This window comes from Canis lupus, chromosome 9, assembly GCF_011100685.1.
Source record: "Canis lupus familiaris isolate Mischka breed German Shepherd chromosome 9, alternate assembly UU_Cfam_GSD_1.0, whole genome shotgun sequence".
NCBI lineage: Eukaryota > Metazoa > Chordata > Mammalia > Carnivora > Canidae > Canis > Canis lupus.
This window is the reverse complement of record NC_049230.1, coordinates 55797236-55818521: the sequence shown is the minus strand read 5'-3', so window position 1 is coordinate 55818521 and position 21286 is coordinate 55797236. Positions and strand designations below refer to the sequence as shown.

General features: G+C 42.5%; 1 protein-coding gene across 4 annotated transcripts in view; it reads left to right on the top strand.

Annotated features, from left to right (window-relative positions):
- STXBP1 (syntaxin binding protein 1) overlaps positions 1-21286 on the top strand; it is a 74317-nt gene that overhangs the window by 34783 nt on the left and 18248 nt on the right. For all 4 annotated transcript variants that reach the window (XM_038549292.1, XM_038549289.1, XM_038549290.1 and 1 more), the window contains exons 2-13: positions 2789-2838; positions 4478-4559; positions 8958-9034; positions 9899-9977; positions 11262-11365; positions 12928-13076; positions 14869-14953; positions 15926-16056; positions 17075-17182; positions 18774-18834; positions 20190-20255; positions 20986-21066. In XM_038549292.1, the coding sequence (XP_038405220.1) occupies positions 2789-2838; positions 4478-4559; positions 8958-9034; positions 9899-9977; positions 11262-11365; positions 12928-13076; positions 14869-14953; positions 15926-16056; positions 17075-17182; positions 18774-18834; positions 20190-20255; positions 20986-21066 (1073 nt within the window). The remainder of the gene's footprint in view (positions 1-2788; positions 2839-4477; positions 4560-8957; positions 9035-9898; positions 9978-11261; positions 11366-12927; positions 13077-14868; positions 14954-15925; positions 16057-17074; positions 17183-18773; positions 18835-20189; positions 20256-20985; positions 21067-21286) is intronic.

The window sequence follows — 21286 nt, the reverse complement described above, 5'->3', positions numbered from 1 at the left end:
TTATAAACTCAATGTACAACATGGGGCTTGAACTCATGACTCAGAGATCAAGAGTCAGCATGCTCTCTGGACTGAACTAGCCAGTCACCCCTCTTGGTTTTTGTTTTGTTTTGTTTTACAGATTTTATTTACTTATTAATTTCACTGAAAGCACAAGCAGAGGGAGCAGGAGGGAGAGGGAGAAGCTAAGTAAGGAGCCTGATGCAGGGACATGGGGCTCAATCGCAAGGCCCTGTGATCAAGACTTGAGCTGAAGGCAGATACTTAATTGACTGAGCCACCCAGACACCGCTGTTTTTTGTTTTTGTTTTTTAAGATTTTGTTTATTTATTCATGAGAGACACCCAGACAGAGGCAGAGACACAGGCAGAGGGAGAAGCAGGCTCCATGCAGGGAGCCCCATGTGGGACTCAATCCTGGAACCTCAGGATCACGCCCTGAGCTGAAGGCAGTTGCTCAGCCGCTGAGCCACCCAGGCATCCCTGTTTTGTTTTTTTTAAGACTCAAGACCTGAGCTGAGATCAAAAGTTAGATGGTTAACTGACTGAACCAATCAGGCCCCCTTCCTCTTGTAATTTTTTTTTAATATTTTATTTATTTATTCATGAGAAACAGAGAGAGAGAGAGAGAGAGAGGCAGAGACACAGGCAGAGGGAGAAGCAGGCTCCATGCAGGGAGCCCAACGTGGGACTCGATCCTGGGTCTCCAGGATCAGATCCTGGGCCAAAGGCGCCACTAAACCGCTGAGCCACTGGGCTGCCCTTGTAATTTTTTTTTTTTAAAGATTTTATTTATTGATTCATGAGAGACACCTAGAGAGGGGCCGGGACACAGGCAGAGGGAGAAGCAGCCTCCACGCACAGAGCCCAATGTGGGACTTGATCCCGGGTCTCCAGACTCAGGCCCTGGGCCAAAAGCAGCACTAAACCTCTGAGCCACCCAGGCTACCCATCCTCTTGTAATTTTAAGTGAATTAATGATTACTTTAAAAATTTCTCCTCTTATTTTTTAAAGATTTTTTATTTTTACTTTTTTTAAGATTTTATTTATTTATTCATGAAAGACACAGAGATATAGGCAGAGGGAGAAGCAGGCTCCATGCAGGAAGCCCGATGTGGGACTTGATCCCAGGACCCCAGGATCATGCCCCAAGCTGAAAGCAGACGCCTAACCACTGAGCCACCCAGGCGCCCCTTTTAAAGATTTTTTTAAAGATTTATTTATTTACTTTGAAAGAGATATATAGAGAGAAAGCAAGCATGGGGGTTGAGAGAGGGAGACAAGCAGACTCTCTGCTGACATGACATGGAGCTTGATTTTATTTATTCATTCATAGAGACAGAGAGAGAGAGAGAGAGAGAGGCAGAGACACAGGCAGAGGGAGAAGCAGGCTCCATGTGCAGAGAGACCGACGTGGGACCGGATCCAGGGTCTCCAGGATCATGCCCTGGGCTGCAGGCGGCGCTAAACCGCTGCGCCACCGGGGCTGCCTTTTTTTTTTTTTTTTTTTTTTAAGATTTTATTTATTCATTCATAGAGACCGAGAGAGAGAAGATTTTATTTTTAAGTAAACTTTATGCCCAACGTGGGGCTTGAACTCACAACCCTGAGATCAAGAGTTACATGCTTCACTGACTGAGCCAGCAAGGTGCCCCTCTCAGTTTAATTTCTAATATGATAAATATCAACAGATATTTACCCACCTAACAAACATTCTTTGGAGTCTTCAGTTTTTAAGAGTGTGAAGAAGTCCTGAGACCAAAAAGTTTGAGAACTGGGATGCCTGAGTGGCTCAGCGGTTGAGTGTCTGCCTTTGGCTCGGGACATGATCCCAGAGTTCTGGGATCAGGTCCCACATCGGGCTCCTGCATGGAGCCTGCTTCTCCCTCTGCCTGTGTCTCTGCCTCTCTCTCTCTGTCTCTCATGAATAAATAAATGGGGTCTTTAAAAAAACAAAAACAAAAAAAAAATTAAAAAAACAGTTTGAGAACTGCCAAATTAAGGGAACAGGAAGAGGGGCACCTGGCTGTCTCAGTTGGTGAAGTATGTGATTCTTGATCTTAGGTCAAGAGTCCAAGCTCCACTTTGGGCCTTGAGCTTACTTTTTAAAAAAGTTAGAGGAGCCTGGGTGGCTCAGTTGGTTAAGTGTCTGCTTTCAGCTCAGACCATGATCCCAGGGTCCCAGGATCCAGCCCCGCGTTGTGCTCCCTGCTCAACGGGGAGCCTGCTTCTCCCTCTCCTCCCCGCCTCATGCTCTTTCTCACTATCTCTACCTCAAATAAATAAATAAATAAATAAAATCTTTAAAAAATATAAAAATAAGGACGCCTGGGTGGCTCAGTGGTTGAGTGTCTGCCTTCTGCTCAGGGCGTGATTCTGGAATCCTGGGATTGAGTGCCACATCGGGCCTCCTGCATGGAGTCTGCTTCTCCCTCTGCCTATGCCTCTGCCTCTGTGTGTGTGTGTGTCTCTCATGAATAAATAAATAAAATCTTTAAAATTGTTTTTTAATTTAAAAAATATATAAAAATAAAATAAAATTTTTTTAAAATAATAAAGGAACAGGAAAAGTTTGTGGTAATTTGATTATGGCTCAGTAAGCAGATTGGTTGAATTGCATGATAGAGAATACAAAGCCTGTGGAGGAAATGACCTGGTGTAAAATAATAAACAGGTGTTGAAAGACCTTAACATTACATTAAATTTTCCTCTCTCCTTCTTTCCCTCTCTCCCTCCCTTCCTTCCTTTCTTTTTCTTTTCTCTCCTTTTTTTTTCTCTCCTTTTTTAGAGATTATGCATGATGTGATCAAGAAGGTAAAGAAGAAGGGGGAGTGGAAGGTAGGTAGAAGAGCACAATTAAGGGTCTTAACAGGTGAGTTCATGTGGAAAATACAAGAATGGTGAAAGTATAAGAAAATAGAGTTGGAGGAAAGATATATAAGTAGAGAATCAATACCTTTGCTGTGTCCAGAGAGTAAAAGAATAATAATAATAATAATAATAATAATAATAATAATAATAATAATCCCTTCTGCCTCATTTTATGCAGTCCTAGTTAAGAAATCTCTTGGTAATAAAGCTTCTGTTAAAGATCACCTGGTGGGACACTTTAGCAAAGGAACTCTTTTATTCAAACAAAATCTTACCTGGAACCTCCTGGAACCTCTTCTATAAAGCAGAAGAAGGTGAAATTATTCTGCTTGCTATGGGAGAGAAAGAAGTCCCTCTGGTGGCCCTAAAGCATCTCCACAGAACCTATACAACAGTTTGGAAAGCCCTCATCTGGTCCATCCCCATTTATCTGTAATTACATAAGATGAAAGAAGGAAGCTTGTTTATTCATAGAACATTTAGAGCAATGCTGGAAGCAAGTACTTAAGCCAATCAGATTAATTATGTTCTCACTTACCTGAGTGGGTGATACAAGTGGGAAAGCGGCTATCTTCTATTCAGAAAGTCATTTGGTCGTCTGGGGCCAGGCATTATACCAATCAGAAGAAGATGCCCTTTTACTTGAACTTTCCTGTGTGTCATTGGAGGGTTTATACCAATCATTCTTGCCCCTAAGTTGTCCTACAGTCAAGAGCCCACACATTTTCAAGTTGTCTTTGTCCATAAACAACAGAGCTGCATGGTACAGAAGCATTTTGGTCTCCACCTCAGCCTTGTGAGTTTGTTTTAGCCAGCACATCCATCCTCCTCTTTATCTATGTCCTCCTCTTTCTCTCTTACCCTTCCCATCAGTAATAGACTTTCAGACTTGTGAATTTTAAATGAAAAATAACTGGTTCTTAGAGCTTTCTGGTCCACATTGTGTCTAGCTCGTGTTATCTTGGTTTACATCATTAAAGAGGAAGAGAAGTAGCCTTGTTTTAGCTTATGGCTTCTCCCCACTGTTGCCTGAATGGAGAAGGGAATGGTTAGCTGAAGAATTGTAGGTCTGAAACTTAGGCCGGGACTGGTGTGTTCTTTTTCTTCCAGTCTGGGCCAAGGTAGAGTATGTGCCCAGACAACTCATATATTGCTCCATCCTCATGATATTGGCAACGAAGTCCTCACCTTCTAAGCCATATGTGCAGCACGAGTGTTCATGTAAAAAGAAAAGATAATTTCCAGTATGGTTTTCTCTGAATGTGGGTGCTGCAGATGACTTTTTTCTTTTCTTTTCTCTTTTGCCTTTTTTATAAGTAGTCAGTTTCTTTTTTTTTTAAGTAGTCAGTTTCTTTATCATGGAAAAACGTTAATTTTTTAAGCTTATAAAATTAAGTCGGCAAGAATGAACTCTAGACTCTTAGAAGGTTAAGTTTGGGTGTGGCATAGGAGAGAAAAGCTAGCATGTATGTTAGCAAACTTCTGGCCCATAGTAAGTATTTATAACTTACTATTCTATATTTCTGGGGTGCTTTTTGAAGTCTAACAGTAAGCTGAAAGAATAACAGATTCCTTGCAGGCCATAAGCTGTTCTTTTTGCTTCCAGGTGCTGGTGGTCGATCAGCTGAGCATGAGGATGCTGTCCTCCTGCTGTAAGATGACGGACATCATGACTGAGGGGATAACAAGTGAGCACAGCTGTCTCTCTACCCTTGAGTGAAACTCAGGCCTCCTCTTTCTGGCGATCTTTCCCTCTCCCTGTTCGCTGTTATCTCACTTGACTTTAGATTCTTCCAGCAACCTGGGTGGTTAAGACTATAAGTTCTTGAGAGAGACCCAAGGCTTTCTTATCATTCACTAAATCCCTAGCACCTGATGTAGTACTAGACGACATTAAATACCTGGTAAAGGTGTTGAAAGGAAGGTTAAATCAAGGGGAAGAAAGTAGGCCACCAATAGAAACAATGGACAAAAGACCTGAACAGGAACTTAATTAGAAATCCCAATGACCAATAAATACATGAAAAAATTGCTCACCTACATTAGTCAGTTAAAACCTGAGTGGAATCTTGCTATACACTTACCAGATTGGAATATTTAAATTCTGATAATGCCAAGTGACAGGATGTAAAAAAATGGGAACTCCTATATGACAAGTGTCCACTGGTATAGTTACTTGGAAAAACACTGGCAGTATCTAGTAGAGTTGAAGGTGAGTGTGTCCTACAAGCCAGATGGTTAGGCGTGTGTCCTAGACAACCTTAGGCACATGTGCCCAGAATGCACATGCAGGGATATTCACAGAGCATTGTTCATAGTAGCCCCAATTTGAAAACAAAACATCCATCAAGAATACAATGATTGGGGATCCCTGGGTGGCGCAGTGGTTTAGCGCCTGCCTTTGGCCCAGGGCGCGATCCTGGAGACCCGGGATCGAATCCCATATCGGGCTCCTGGTGCATGGAGCCTGCTTCTCCCTCTGCCTATGTCTCTGCGCCTCTCTCTTTCTCTCTCTCTCTGTGTGACTATCATAAATAAATAAAAATTAAAAAAAAAAGAAAAGAATACAATGATTGGGACACCTGGGTGGCTCAGTGGTTGAACATCTGCTTTCTGCTCAGGGCGTGATCCTGGAGTCCTAGGGTCGAGTCTTGCATCGCACTCCCTGCAAGGAGCCTGCTTCACTCTCTGCCTATGTCTGTCTCTCTCTCTCTGTGTGCCTGTTATGAATAAATAAATAAAATCTTAAAAAAAAGTACTGTGGTTAAATTATGGTATAGTCACATAGCAGAATACTATAAGGCAACAAAAATGAACAAAATCTGGCTATTTACAAGCATATGGGTAGATCTGATAAACAATGTTGAGCAAAAGAAACAAGATACAAAAGAATACTTACAGTGTGCTTTAACTAATTAATTTTTAAAAACTATTTATTTTATTTAGAGAGAGGGAATGGGGGGAAGGGCAGAGGGAAAGGGAGAGAGAGAGAGAGGGAGAGAGAGAGAGAGAGAGAGAGAGAGAAGCAGACTCCCTACCGAGCACAGAGCCCACCATGGGTCTCCATCTCACGACCCTGAGATCACCACCTGAACAGAAACCAAGAGTTGTATGCTCAACTGACTGAGCCACTCAGGTGCCCCCAGTGTGCTTTAATTTATATAGAGTTCAGAACTAGGCAGAACTAAGCTATGCTGTTTTGAAATGCAAATGTATATGGTAAACCCATGAAGAGAAGTAATCACATTTAAGTCAGGATGATGGTTCTCTTTGGAGGGAGGGAAGTGAGGGTATGACAAGTGTACTTGTTTTAGGGCCGGCCAGTTCTCTTTCCTAACTGGGGTGACACTTATACAGGTATTTACTTTGTAATTTTATGTTATGTTCTATTCACTCTTTGGAATGCATGTTATAATTCACAACAAAGGCTTTTTAAAAAAGTTAAGTCACCTGTTCAAGGTCACTAGCCAGTGTCTCACACCTGAGACTAGGACTCAGACTTCTGACTCCTGTCCTTGCTCTTATTCACATTTGTTTGTAGCTCTTCTTTTACTCAGGGGCAACTTCAAGAGGGATCATGTATTTTAATCTTTGAAACAGCATTCTCTCCTGAACTATCTCAGAAGACTGAAAAGCAATATTCTCTGAGCTATTGTTTCAAACAAGGAAGTTACCCTTTATTTTTCCTGTGGAAAAAATGTTGGGTGGAACACACCTGTTGCAATTTCTTTCCTAGTATTTTTCCCTGGAGACTTTGTATGATGTGTGACTTGCAGACTGTTGCTGGTCTTTGTGAAAATTATTCCCAAACCACAATTACGGGAGGGTTGAGATTTTGCTAAGCTAAATGAATTTCATTCAAAAGTTTGTCCTTTATTCTAAGATCATGTCTTTCCTATTATTTGGTGTTAAAATGCTTTTAAGGGCAGCCCAGGTGGCTCAGCGGTTTAGCACCACCTTTGGCCCAGGTTGTGATCCTGAAGGCCTGAGATCGAGTCCCGCGTTGGGCTCCCTGCATGGGGCCTGCTTCTCCCTCTGCCTATGTCTCTACTTCTCTCTCTCTTTCTCTCTGTGTCTCATGAATAAATAAATAGAATATTTTTAAAAAATGCTTTTAAGAAAAAAAATGCTTTTAAGTTGTGAAATTATAGTGATACTGCATCGTGGATTTTTTTATTGATTAAATTCCATGTGAAATATATATGTATGAATATATATGTAATAATTTGGGTTGGTATAATCATACCTTGGACGTGAATCCTTCATTTTTAAAAACACTTTTCCAAATCTAGTTTATCTGTCACCAGAAACCTAGCCCTATGATGAAAGTATATAGCTTTTACTGTGACTTTTTGTCATTCATTGATTCAAGATGAGGCTTATTCCTGTTTTGAACTTACAAAGTTATTTTCTTCATTGAATTTTTTTAAAGATTTGTTTATCTATTAGAGAGAGAGAGAGAGAGAGCATGCATGTGAGCTGGGGGAGGGTTAGAGGGAGTAAGAGAGACAACCCCAAGCAGACTCCCCATTGAAGGAGGAGCTCAATGCAGGGCTTCATCCCAGAACCCTGAGATCACAACCTGAGCTGAAATCAAGAGTCAGCCACTGAACTGACTGAGCCAGCAGGGGCCCCTTCATTGAATTTTTTGAAGATTATTTATTTTAGAAAGAGTGGGAGAGAATCTCATACAGACTCCTCATTGAGTATTGAGCCCGGCGTGGGGTTTGACCTACCCACCCTGAGATCATAACCTGAGCAGAAATCAAGAGTCAGTCACTTAACCAACTAAGCCATAAGCCACCCAGGGGTCCCTTTCATTGAATTTTTGAAGCTATTTTTATCCTCTATTAAAGCAAAAAATGCACAAACATTAAGGAGGAGAAAAAGCCAAATAGAGCTAAGGAGCGTCTAATGAAGAAGCAGCAGCATCCTGGCCTATTCCCTTCTCCCTCAGGGCCTGCTTGCTCTTCTGGTTATCCTTTTAATATTTCTAGATAACTACTTACACTATTATCTTTGGATTCATTGATGGTAGATTTTTTTCTCTTGGCTCCCTGTGGTGGTAGATGAGGGTTTAGCTCTCTCCCTGCTGTACACAGACTCTTCCTCACTACCGAAGATGGGTTCTAAAAAAGGTCCTTGCTTGGCAAAATTGAAAAGTTAGAAATCCTATGTAAAACCCCCAAAATATTTTGGGGGAATTATTATTGGCCTATGAAATTGAGAAATCTACAACCACTGGTGTAAAGTAGATGGTTGAAGGACTTTGGCATTTGAACATTATTTGGCATGAAAAGTCTTTATAAATATTATATCATCCTAAAGTGATGCTTTTATTTGATTAAATCCTCTGCATAGGAAGAATGGGAGCAAGTGATTGTACTGTTCTCTCTATAACAGAAGACAGTACAGGATAGATAGCATATCCTAAGCTTTATCAGGTGGCTGGTAAGATGAGGATTATCCCAGAAGTACTTCTTTCCAGATGAAGTAGCTGACATAACTGTAAAAGAAATAAGCAAAACAAAAGCTTGTGGTTTAACAAAAGATAATGTTTAGTCTTTGAACTATTGAGAAGGACCGTATTATGTAGAAGGTATGTTTGGAATATCTTTGTGTGATATACAGAAGAAAATGATTTAAAAAAAAACTATCCAATTGTTGATAAACTCAACCTGGCAATTCTAAAGGAATTGGAATTATGTAGGACAGATGAGAAAAAAACTGGAGGAAGGGGAAAAACACTGTCCTTAATAGAATGAGATAGGATTTTCCATTTTTAATCACAAGATCAAGGAGTTTACTTAAACTGAAATGAGAAATACTTGGTATTTGGTAAAATTCAGGCTTTCTAACCTCTTGAGCATTGTGAGGTAGTGGAACATGGTAACTTCAAGGAAGAGGCAGGTGATTCCCACCCCACACCCTGGATATTTTCAGCTGCAGCAGTCTGAAGGTGGCCTGTCTAGATTGTTTCTAGTTCTATGATCACTGATTCTTTTCTTTTCTTTTCTTTTTTTTTTTTTTTTTTTGATCACTGATTCTGTTTTCTAATTGACTGTGGGCTGCTGTTTGTTGTCTAGTCGTGGAAGATATCAACAAGCGCAGAGAGCCACTCCCCAGCCTGGAGGCTGTGTATCTCATCACTCCGTCTGAGAAGGCAAGTCTCACCCCCGGAAGAGCTTTGGCTAAGGTTGCATGTGCTGGCTTGGCATCTGTGGGGCAGAGTGTCTGACATTTCTAGGTTAAGCGCGCATTTAACACACTGCTCTGATTAAACGTGCAATCCACAAAGAGGGAAGGAGGGGTGCAGTGTGAAGTGGAGTAAGGGTGCATTAAGCTCTCTTGCCGCACAACTGCTGTCCAGAAGGTCAGGCTTTGTTCAGTCTAGTTTCCTCTCTTGCACTCCTTCTCTAGGGAGGAGACCCACTGTGTTTAATTAGTGACCCCCCTCCAGAACTCTGGTATTTTATGCTTTTGAGTCCATTTCATCAATATCCAGGTTGTGTTGAAATTTACCGTCTTATCATTTTTGGAGATTGATTCAAGTCACTATCCAGACAAAATGCGCCTCCTTGCATTTGGCAGATAGTTGTCTTAGGTCTCTTAATCTGTGTAAATTCCCTCTTGCTTTCTATTCCCTTTCTTTTTCCTTGTGAAAGCTGGCTTACATCTAAGTTTTTGCAGAGGCTACTAAATTGCCAGAATGTCATCAATATGAATTTCTTGGAAGGTTTTTGACCAGTTTCCTCTTTTGTGAATATCTTCTCAGGAACCCAAATTATAGTGGCTTCAAAGAACTGGCGCTGTCTTCTGGAATGAGCTAAGAAGGCTTTTGTTCATCTAAATTCTGAAACAATCCTAATTTTAAGTCTTCAGAACTCCGTTATTGCCAAACATGAATTATACATAGAAAAATTCCTTGCTATTTTGTACAAGCAGCTTGGATTTAACCCAGTTCAGATATAGGTCCCATTTGCTTCTAGAATTGGATTCAGTTCCCTCTTTTGTTCCCTCTCTACAGTCTGTCCACTCTCTCATCAGTGATTTTAAGGACCCACCGACCGCTAAGTATCGGGCTGCACATGTCTTCTTCACAGACTGTAAGTACGGCAGTTCTACCCTTGTCCTTCTAGGTGAGCGTTTCTGTTCAGCAAGGCTGATTAATAGGGGAAAAAATGGGTTGTTGCCATGTTTCTCCTGAGCTTTTATTTTCTTTTCAGAAATTAAATTGCATAAGAGATAAAAATAAACACACACAAAGACAAATGTACTTGGTCATGCAGTCCTTTCTGATGAAAAATAGTATCTCTTCTAAGGACTAGAGGGTTTAATGCCAAGAATTTTTCAATGGTAGCTTCAATGTTTCACTGTATACACTTCCAGATAGTACTATAAACTGTAATGTATTCCCATCAGTTTTTCAGCTATAAACATAGTCCATGCTGGCAGTGATGGTAGCAAATGGAACCTGCACCATTGTCCTGGAATTAAGTTTCTTATTTTGTGGAGGTTTTGCACATGGAGCCTAGTGCAGAAGCATCTTGGTCAATCTTTGTTAATAGCGAAGAGAGAAGAGTCAAACTAGCTATCTTAAAACTTCAGCAATAACAGCATACCCACCGTTTTTCTCCATAGGGAAAGCCCCACAGAACTTACCACTGAGAAAATGAGAAAGGTTCTTGCAAAGAGTAATTGTATACTATTTGAATATGCATAAAAAAAGAGTAGAGAGGTGACATTAGTAATAATAAACTGAAAATGCGTTGCTGAGAATGCAAAGCCATTTGTTTGGCCTAGGAGAGCCCCTGGCATTTGCGGTTTCCCCACCAAGTGGGTCTCCTGTGCAGCCAAGCTCCTGTAAGGGTCCCATAAAGTCAGATATGTGGTGTTTGTTTGTATCACAGGCCTTTTCCTTATCTCTTCTTAATCTCCTGGGTTTTTTCCTTTCCTTGACATCAGGAAGTAGTATTTTTTTTTTTTAAGATTTTACTTATTTATTCATAGAGACAGAGAGAGAGAGAGGCAGAGACACAGGCAGAGGGAGAAGCAGGCATCACACAGAGAGCCTGACATGGGACTCGATCCAGGGTCTCCAGGATCACGCCCTGGGCCGCAGGTGGCGCTAAACCGCTTCGCCACCGGGGCTGCCCAGAAAGTAGTTTTTATTAGCTCTCGGTGTTTTAGTTTTTCTGCCATTCGCTTCTCTGTTAGATGTTGAGGACCTTTTACATGATTTTACATTCCTTTTGTACCCTAGAGATAGGGAATATTCTAGGATGGGACGAACTTTCTAGTTGCCTTCTTACAATCCCAGATGTGTGCAGTTGTTGAAATGGACCCGCACATGGACAGGAAAACCTGCTTGTCTTTTGTCCTTCTTGCAGCTTGTCCAGATGCCCTGTTTAATGAGTTGGTGAAATCTCGAGCAGCCAAAGTTATCAAAACCCTGACGGAAATCAACATTGCATTTCTCCCCTATGAGTCCCAGGTGAGGCTGAGAGGGAAGTGCATAGAAAGTCTGCATCCTCACTGCTCTGGCAAGTCCTGACCGGTTCACTAAGCAGAGTCAGGGAAGAAGATACTATGTTCTGAATTGCTCAATGACCTGTCAGTAGGTGGACAGTGGATGTTGATGGAATGGAAACAGAGTTCCTTAAAGGTCTGCCCGAGGCCCTCATCTTACTCTCTGGTTATTTCTGAGTTGTTTTTTGTTTTTTTTTCTAAAGCTTCTTTGCTTTTCTTTGTGTGCATTTCATCCTTGCTCACAGTTCACTCCTACTGGGTGACTCCTTGAATAACCAAAAGGTAGCCAGTCCAAAAGGAGCAGGGAAGGAGAGCGGGGGGGGGGGGGGGGGGGGGGGGGGGGGGGGGGGGGGGGGGGGGGCGGGGATCAGACAACACCCATCTGCTGCATAGGAGGCTGGATTTGTGCAGAGATAACCTCCCTTATGCTCTGCTGGAGGAGCAGATGGTAGCCTTCGTCAGTAGCTATTAACACTTCAGATGCCACAACGCAGTGACAAATCTGTCCCCTTGGGAAAAAAACTTCAGTTGTTAAACCAATAAAGGTGAAGCTGGTTGTGAGAAAGCGTACAAAATTTATATCTTCGTTTTGTAAGATTGGTCAACATGTCTTCTCCTGGCAAACAGGAAACACCCATGAGCCTGCCTAGATTGAACAAAACCCAACTTTAACATATTTGGCCATATATTTTTAAAAGATATATATATCTTGCGTTTCATATATTTTTAAAAAGTAATGTATTTTTTTTAAACCACAGGTTTTCTAGATGATCAAGGTAGTTTATATAAGTGAGATTCTGAAAAACTACTGATAGCTGGTAGACTATGTAATTTAAGAGGAAATTTTAAACTTCTAGAAAAAAAGGAAAATACTTCTATTACTGGGGATAGGAAATTATTAAATTCATAAAAAAGATCCTTTATTTGCCCACAGTCCCAATTTCTAGCCTGTCCCTTACTTTTAAAAACTAAACTTATAATGGGCTAGATGGTCTTACACTACCCTCTCCTGTTCGTCTTCTGGCCTCCTCATTGTTCATCAGACCCTCTGAGCACATGCCAGCTGCAGGGCCTTGGCACTAGTTGTTGCCTCCATGTGGAAGCCCCCTGTTGGTGAGGAACTCCTTACCTCCTTCAAGCCCTTGCCTGGTACATCATCTTCTCAAGGAGACCTGCTATCCTCCTTGTCCAGCCCTCCAGGCTTTCTTTCCCTGCTCTGTTAGGTTCTCATACTCTTAAACCAATTTCTTACATATCATATAATTTGCTTTTCATTATGCTTACTGTTTATGGTTATGTTATTCTCCTATAAGATTGCACACTCCTTGAGGACAGTCATGTTTTGGTCACTGATCATTCCCAAGTGTTTAGCACAATGCCTGGCCTGCAGTCACTCAGCACATATTTGTAGACTAAATGAAAACATGTTCTACAGACTCACTACCAAGGTTGGAGAAAACACTCGACAGTTCACCATTCTGGAAGCAAACATATCTTTTCTTTTTTCTTGTTTCTTTTCCTTCTCAGGTGTATTCCTTGGACTCTGCTGACTCTTTCCAGAGCTTCTACAGTCCCCACAAGGCTCAGATGAAGAATCCTATACTGGAGCGCCTGGCAGAGCAAATTGCAACTCTGTGTGCCACCCTGAAGGAGTACCCGGCTGTGCGGTATCGGGGGTAAGTCAGCAAGCACGCCAGACTGCCTTCAGTGGCCTCCCATGTGTCCACTGGGCAAGGAGCTTCCTTTTGTCTTAAGATTGCTCTGGCAATTATCTCAAGAGGGTCAAAATTTGAGTATCTTGCATTTGTAATCATTCTTCCAATGTTTTCTAAATTTTGTGAAATGTAATGCATCCAGAAAAGGGCATGAAATATATATATTCAGTTACTGAATAGCAAAATGTGAATCCCTATGTAACCACAACCCAGGCTTCCTGTGGTATTTTTAGCTCTTTCTAACCTTTCAAAACAAATATCATCTTTGTAGAAAGTGTTCCAGAGTAAGATAAAATACAAGGATAATTCTCCAAAGGACATATTCCTCAGATTTTATAAAGTCATTCACTTGTTATTTATCTGTTATGAGCTGAGTGCTGGAAAGAGGGTACTGATCCTGAAGACACAGCCTCTGCATTTAGAAGCCCTTGATCTAGAAGGGTAGGTGACACGCATACCAACACTCGTGTGTGTAAACTGTGAACACCTAGCTACAGGCCCTATAGCCCTGTGCTTGAGGACAGTACAAGCCAAGGGCTTGGCCGTCCAGAGTTGGGAGAGGGCCCTTGAACTGAGAGGGTCAAGAAGACCTTCAGATCAGAGGTGACATTGGAGCTGAGTCTCGAAGGGAGGTTCACATTTTAGTAGATCAATGAGGAGCACAGGGCACTTTGTGTGGACAGTCAGCTCTTGCCATTGGGATGAAGGAAACTTTGGAGTTGAAAAAACAAAAGGCACATTTGAGGAGGATTGGCAGTCTGACACAGTGTCTGTGTAGGGCTGTGGGGCAACTCAGTGGGACAGCTCTGAAGCCCTTCTTGGAGGTGCTAGAGGCCAGGCTTGGGATTATGTTGTTCCATGGTTATCACTAGGGACCTTCAGGGGAATTTTCACAGGGGAGTGAGTGCAGCGCTGTGGGAGTGAGAGCAGCAGTCAGGCAGGGAGACCCAGAGGGGTGGCCACTGCAGGGGAGCAAAGGGCCTGAACTGTCACTGAGGGGTCATCATGGCAGCCTGTCCTTACTGACTCCTTGTCTGCGGGAATGTGCAGCTGTGGAAGAATACCTCCCTTTATTATTGGTATTTGCTAACAAAAGCCCAGTGGGAATTAAGAAATGGGGGCCTAGGCCATATCTCCCAATGGGGTAGGGGGAGCTGAGAGTTCATTTGTGGGAGGAGTGGGATTGGGCATGGAGCTGCTTCAGCACTGAACCTGGCCAGGCAACAGGCAGCAGCCACACACTGTATACAGTTGGGAGAAGCCCTAGGACGTGCTGTCAGGCCTGGCTAAGGGAAAAGGTCCACCGGGTCTCGCTTATATCTTTTTGGATCTGTCAGCAGAAATATCACCTGCCAAGAAAACAAAACAAGACCCAAGGGGATTTGAACTGAGGGAAATGAGAATCGGGTGAGTCTGGCTCAGACAACCTGATCAAGGGAAGGTGGATGGCCAGTACCCTCTGCTGAAGTGTGACCGTTTTTCTGAAGTCAGTTGGAAAGACTAACTCTGTTTCCATTTAGATTTTTTTTTTAAGGAATAGAAAATCATTTATGTTCCAGGCACTGAGCAAAGTATTTTTTGTCATTTTAAATTATATATATAAATACATAAATGTGTTCTCTGAGTAGAACAGCATAGGCGAAGTTCATCTCCCCTGACCCTCCTTGCACTTCCTGCCTTCCACCCTGAGACCAGTCAGTGCTGTGGAGTGGGTACATGGGCAGTTCACCCTGTGTCACTCCTTCTTTGTCAGGGAATACAAGGACAATGCTTTGCTGGCTCAGCTAATCCAGGACAAGCTCGATGCCTACAAAGCTGATGACCCAACAATGGGCGAGGTAAGTCTGGACTTGGTCCATGAGGCTCTTTTGCCAAGTGACCACAGTGTTTGTATGGCAGTCCTGGGGACAGCTTGGTTTTGTTGCTCACAGAGTGTGCCTGGGTGTCACTATTCCTGCGCATTAGCCTCCAGTGAGATGCTCAAGCCGTTGGGTGGGATGATACAGGTTCTGCTCAGTGTAGCCAGGGTGACCAACTTGTTTCTGTTTTCTAGGACTTTCCTAGTGTTAGCACTGAAAGTCCTGCATCCTGGGAACCCCTCAGTAGTACAGTATCAAAGCCAGAAAATTGTTGGTACAGTCTCCAGCCCTTACTCACATTTAACTAGTTTGTACATGTACTCGCCTGTGTGTATGGGTCTATGCAATTTTATCACATGTATAGATTCATATAACCCTCACTGTAATCAGAACAGAACTGTTCCATCATTATCATGCCTTTTAAAAATATTTTGCTGATTTATTTGAAAAAGAGAGAAAGAGCAAGAGAGAGCATGGGCAGAGAGGAGAGGGAAAAGCAGGCTCCTTGTGATCAGGGAGCCCAACATGGGGCTCAATCCCAGGACCCTGAGATCCTGACCTGAGCCAAAGGCAGATACTTAACTGAGCCACCCAGGCACCCCCATCATTATCATAATTTTAAAACTGTGTCCCAGGCGGACTGGATGGTGAGTCACTTTATTTACAGCCAAACCCAGGTGGCACTCTCCTTCATAAGCTTACTTTGGACCCTAGCCACAGTTTTAGATCTACTTTAAAGTATCCTCATTATGAAATAAACACATTGGACTTTTGCATGGTGTTTACTGCTGTTCTTGTCAAGCAGCAAATGGACTACTCAGTGTTATTTTAGGTTTTATCTCAGAGTTCATTTCCTGGGGCTTCTTTTACAGGAGGGGCAGCTGCACCAGTGGGAGAGGCTGGAGTTGTATGGGTGACTTGTGAAAGCGTTCCCTGTGTCTGTCCTTCCAGGGCCCAGACAAGGCGCGCTCCCAGCTCCTGATCCTGGACCGTGGCTTCGACCCCAGCTCCCCCGTGCTTCATGAGTTGACTTTTCAGGCTATGAGTTATGACCTGCTGCCCATTGAAAATGATGTATACAAGTAAGTGTACAGGCCTGGTATGGCTTTGCAGACAAAAAATGCATCTCTAACCTAAGAAAAAGTGGGTGCATTGTCACAGTCTTACTAATAAGCCTGTAAGCTTTTTTGTGAGTTCCTCAAATCTACTTGGCATTAGCAGCCAGGAGCCCATACCCCTTTAGGAGAGAACAAGAACTTTAGATCTTTAGTTCATGATTCATGTCACCTCAGCTCAGAGCCTGCTTGGGGGGGTTCATATGTTTGTGTGTCAGTGTGTGCACATGCATGCATATCTTGTTCAGAGTTAAAACTTCTGAATTATAGGTCATGAAATATGATGATGATAAAATATACAACAAAAGTTTCTTACTGAAGTTTATTTGCAAAGGAGCTGTTTCTTCATTATAAACATTTTTCTTGGTAACAATCATCCAAAACTCAGTTTTTAAAAACAAATTTTCTTTTTTTGGAAACAGACTGTATTGTTCTTATGTCATTTATCATTAATCACCAAGGTAGTGGTTTCAAAACAAAGGTTCTAAAAATATGACTGAATATCAGTTTTCCTCCCTACTAGTACCTATAATTCTTACTTTCCCTTAGATGTTCATGATTTTACATGTAAAAATATGCTGAGGACCTGTTGCAGGCATCTGATTTTAAAACTGAAAATTTAAGTACCACACACAGGAGGATGGTATCCCAGTCCTTCCCAGGAAGGGGCAAGCGTCATCTTTGCTTTTCCCTTATAAGTAGCTATGAACCCACCTGTAACCTGACTTGAGCACATACCAGCTGACCCTGCGGATTTTAAAACAGAGCTTCAAGTCTGTTGACCTTGGGTCTCTCCCTACCCAAGAAACTGCTACTGTGTGTCAGTGTTGCTATAGTATACCTAATATGGACAGTGATCCATCAGATGGTTGGAGGCCTGTGGTAAAGTCATCCATGTGAACATCTGTCCACTGAGGGACCATAAGCTCTAGTCTTATAAATTGGAAGGTGTTGAATGAATCCCGTGGGGATGTCTCCTCTCTAGGTACGAGACAAGTGGCATTGGAGAGGCACGGGTGAAGGAAGTGCTCCTGGATGAGGATGACGACCTCTGGATAGCATTGCGCCATAAGCACATTGCAGAAGTGTCGCAGTAAGAGCCCCTTGCCTCTGCTCCTCCCCAGGGACCTTAGCCAGCCCTGCCATCCCAGGGGTCACTCCATAGTACTGGATGAAACCTTTGTCCAGATGCTAATGTACACACTCTGAGCAACTTGCATAGAGCTGCTCAGTGGATAAATTCCCCAACATGCTAACCAATAATGATGAATCCTTTCTGATCTCAGCTCGAGCTCCACCAACTTCACCAAGTGAGAAAATCTACTCTGTGTTCTAGTTCCTCTTAGGATTTTTAGAAAATATCCATAGCTCTCAGGAAATACTCTATAAACACTAAACATCTATTTTTTTTTAAAGATTTTATTTATTCATGAGAGATACAGAGAGAGAGAGAGAGAGAGAGGCAGAGACACAGGCAGAGGGAGAAACAGGCTCCATGCAGGGAGCCCAATGTGGGACTTGATCCCGGGTCTCCAGGATCACACCCTGGGCCAAAGGCAGCGCTAAACCACTGAGCCACCGAGGCTGCCCAACACTAAACATTTAAAGCCAGTTCCTTCCTAGGGCACCCAACTGGCTCAGTAGAGCATATGACTCTTGATCTCAGGGTGGTGAGTTCAAGCCCCACATTGAACATAGATCCTACATATAAATCCATCAGTCAATCAATCAATCCAGTTCCTTCCATTAGAAGAAGATCCAGAGTCCACTGCATCAATTTGATTTTCCTTTATATGATTTTCTTTTGTATAGCCAGTATGTAATCTTCTGCTATTGTCATCCGTAAAATTTCCAAGCTGGTGTGTACACATACAACCCATATCTCGCTCTGAAAATGTTTCAAAATGTTTCTAACACCTGAATTTTTAAAAAAATATCTTATTTATTTGTGAGAGAGAAAGAGAGAGAGCATGAGTTGAGGTGGGGGGCAGAGGGAGAGGGAGAAGCAAACTCCCCACCGACCTACATGAGGCTTGACCCCAGAAACCTGAGACTGTGACCCAAGCCAAACAGTTGCTTAACCAACTGAGCCACTAAGGTGCTCCTAACACCTGAATGTTTTTATAAGACCTTTAAGCTATAGATAACAATTCTGCTTTTGCAGAAGGGCATTCTGTCTGCTACATTGAGTTGGTGTTATCCTTAGTAAATTTACAAGGAAGAGTGGGAAAATAATACTCTTTGAAAATAACACTCAGTTCAGAAAAGTGACCCCCAAACTTTTTGGATCACTCAACCTTAGGAAAATATTGTTTCACATTTCTAATATGTAAGTTTATTTATGAATTAACTATATAATTTATTATACTAATATGTATGTTTTCCAGTATATAGAAAGATAAAATTTAAGAAGGGTGGAGTAAAATAAACATAAATAGACCTACTAATAATTTCTTCACTCAAATCATCTCATGCACCCACCTCTGGAGACCCTGGTTTAGAATATTAGTTAGAAAATTGATGTTTCTCTCTCCCCTCCTCGAAAATCACTTTAAATGCAGACTTACTGGCAGGAAAAGTTGCCACATATTCCTGAAGGAAGAATCTCACACCCCTTCTGTAGCTTCCACATGGAGACACTCGGTATTGTTGTTGGAACTTAGCTGCCTCCTTCTGTCTTCTAGGGAAGTCACCCGTTCTCTGAAAGATTTTTCTTCCAGCAAGAGAATGAATACTGGAGAGAAGGTAAATGCGTGCTCGATCTCCAATGTCCTTTAGGCTGATCCCTGTCTTCTCTCTGGGAACTGGCTGGCAGGGCACCTCGTTGGCACAGGACTAGTGAGTTAGGGGATTCCCTCTTCATCTAATACCATTTGTCTTATTTTTGTATTCAAGATTGAGATGGGAGCCGCCATCTTTTGATATTTGTGGAGATCTTTGTTACTCTGAGGGATAATATTTGCTGTTTTAGATAATAAGTCAGTTTCAGCCAGAAGAACAACGAAACCCTTTGTAGCTTGTGGTGGAATTAGAACTCATAACTTGCCTGGTCCTCTCCTTATCCTGACTGTTCATCAGAAGTGGCTTACCTATCTTGGTCAAGGGAAATACAGCTCTTGTGTCACTCCCTTGCTTAAAACCATTTGGTGACTCTGTTCCCAGTAGAATCAAGCCTCACCTATGGACATACCTTACAGCACTGGGCCATCCGGCTCCCCAGACTTCAGATCTGCCTCCACCCTCTTGTGCCCACCACCTTGCTCCGGTCATGCCTGAGTTCCTTGCCTGGGCCTTGCCTTGTGAAATCCTGGTCCTCTGGCTCAGGCATCATTTTCTCAGGGAAACCTTCCCTACTCCTTTCCTAGACTAGTGAGGTACCTCTGCCCTATGCACCCACACTCATGATTTTCTGGAAGAACACTAATCCGCTTAGTGGGAATGGCTCCTCTACTAGGTGGTAGCTCCACAAAGGCAAGAATTTCTCTTTTGTTTGTTTTGTTTTTATATCTCTAGCACTTAACCTGGTGTATAATAGTAATTGAGTAAATTTTTGTTGGATAAGAGTGGAATTAGGTGGGTCACACAGCAAGTAAACAAACCCCTTTCACCTGTCAGGATGCACATCCTAGCCCTTTTCCACCTTCTTCTTTCTTCCTACCTGTCTACGTAACTGTAGTCTTTCTGCTGGGATGATATGTGAACTTAATTTCTAGACTGCTTGAGCTAAGTATGCCATAAAGCAGCGCAGAGGGAAAAAATAGCTTTTTCCTGGCAAGAGTTATGCTCTCAGTAACTTTCTAGTCCAATAAATAAAACATAATTCCTACACTTCAGAGTTCAGTTCCCCACCTATAAGATAGTTATGGTATTCACCTATAAGACAGTTATGGTATTTGGATCAATAATTTATTGATCCAAAATATTTTTTTCCAAAAGGCTGGAAACCTAAACCCACAGTGACCTCAGGTTTAACAGATTTATTTTGAGTTTCTGAGGAAGTCTAGTGCTGGCTGCTGTCCTGCCCTTTGCTCAGTACCCTTGCACAGCCTCTTAGGTCAAGGCCATTGAAGTGAGACCATATGTTTTCCTTCCCCTTGTAGACCACCATGCGGGACCTGTCCCAGATGCTGAAGAAAATGCCCCAGTACCAGAAAGAGCTCAGCAAGGTATGACTATCCCACATAATGAATTTGAATCTTGTGTATAAACAGTTGCAGTAAGACCTCTCCCAGGCCCACTGTACAAACTGATACATTGAAATCCTTTTTAATCAACTTCCAGCTTTATTAGAAAAAGCTAAAAGGCTGGGTAGCTTATTTTATATGACTTTCTTTTTTCTACTCTTCATTTTTTTCTCTCTTTATCCCTCAATTTCTTACCTCACGGGCTTCTGTACTGGGCTGCTCGAGTGTTCTCATGACATGGCAGCTGGCCTCCCCTAGAGTGAGTGACCCAAGGGAGAGAGCCAGGAGGAAGTCACAGTGTCTTTTCTGTCCTGACCTGGGGTGTCCTACATCATGTCCTCCACACTCCCTGTTAGAAGCGAGTCACTGAATCCAACCCACGCTCAAGGAGAGGGGAATTAAACTCCACCTCCTAGAAGGAGGGGTATCAAAGAATTTGTGAACACATTGTTAGAACCATCATACCACCCTACTCCAATAAAGGATTCCTCCCTCCACTTGACTCATTTAGAATGGGTTTGTCCCTCTCTCCTGACACATAGAATTTTCTGTCATGATGTTTATGTTCCTGCTTGAGCTCATGTTTCATCCCCTTTATGAGACTGAAGTCTCCTTGGTGTGTTGCATAGTGTATATACATAGTAGGAGCTCAGGTGATATTGCATGAATCAGTGAGTGATTTCTTGATCACAAACTCTCTGCTTTTTCCCAGTATTCAACTCACCTGCACCTGGCCGAGGACTGCATGAAGCATTACCAAGGCACCGTGGATAAACTCTGCCGAGTGGAGCAGGTAAGACCTTTTCCTTCTCTTTCTGCCATGCCCATTGACCCAGCTCAATTTTAACTTATGACCTTGAACATCCTGCAGAATCATAGGATATAGAGATGGGCAAGTCTACTAGATCTTGTTGTCTCAGCTCTGGAGCCAATGTACTTCCACTCTCGATGGTAGGGACTAGATTGGTCTGGAATGCTGTGTCGTTTGGATTTTGCATGTCTGACTTTCTACC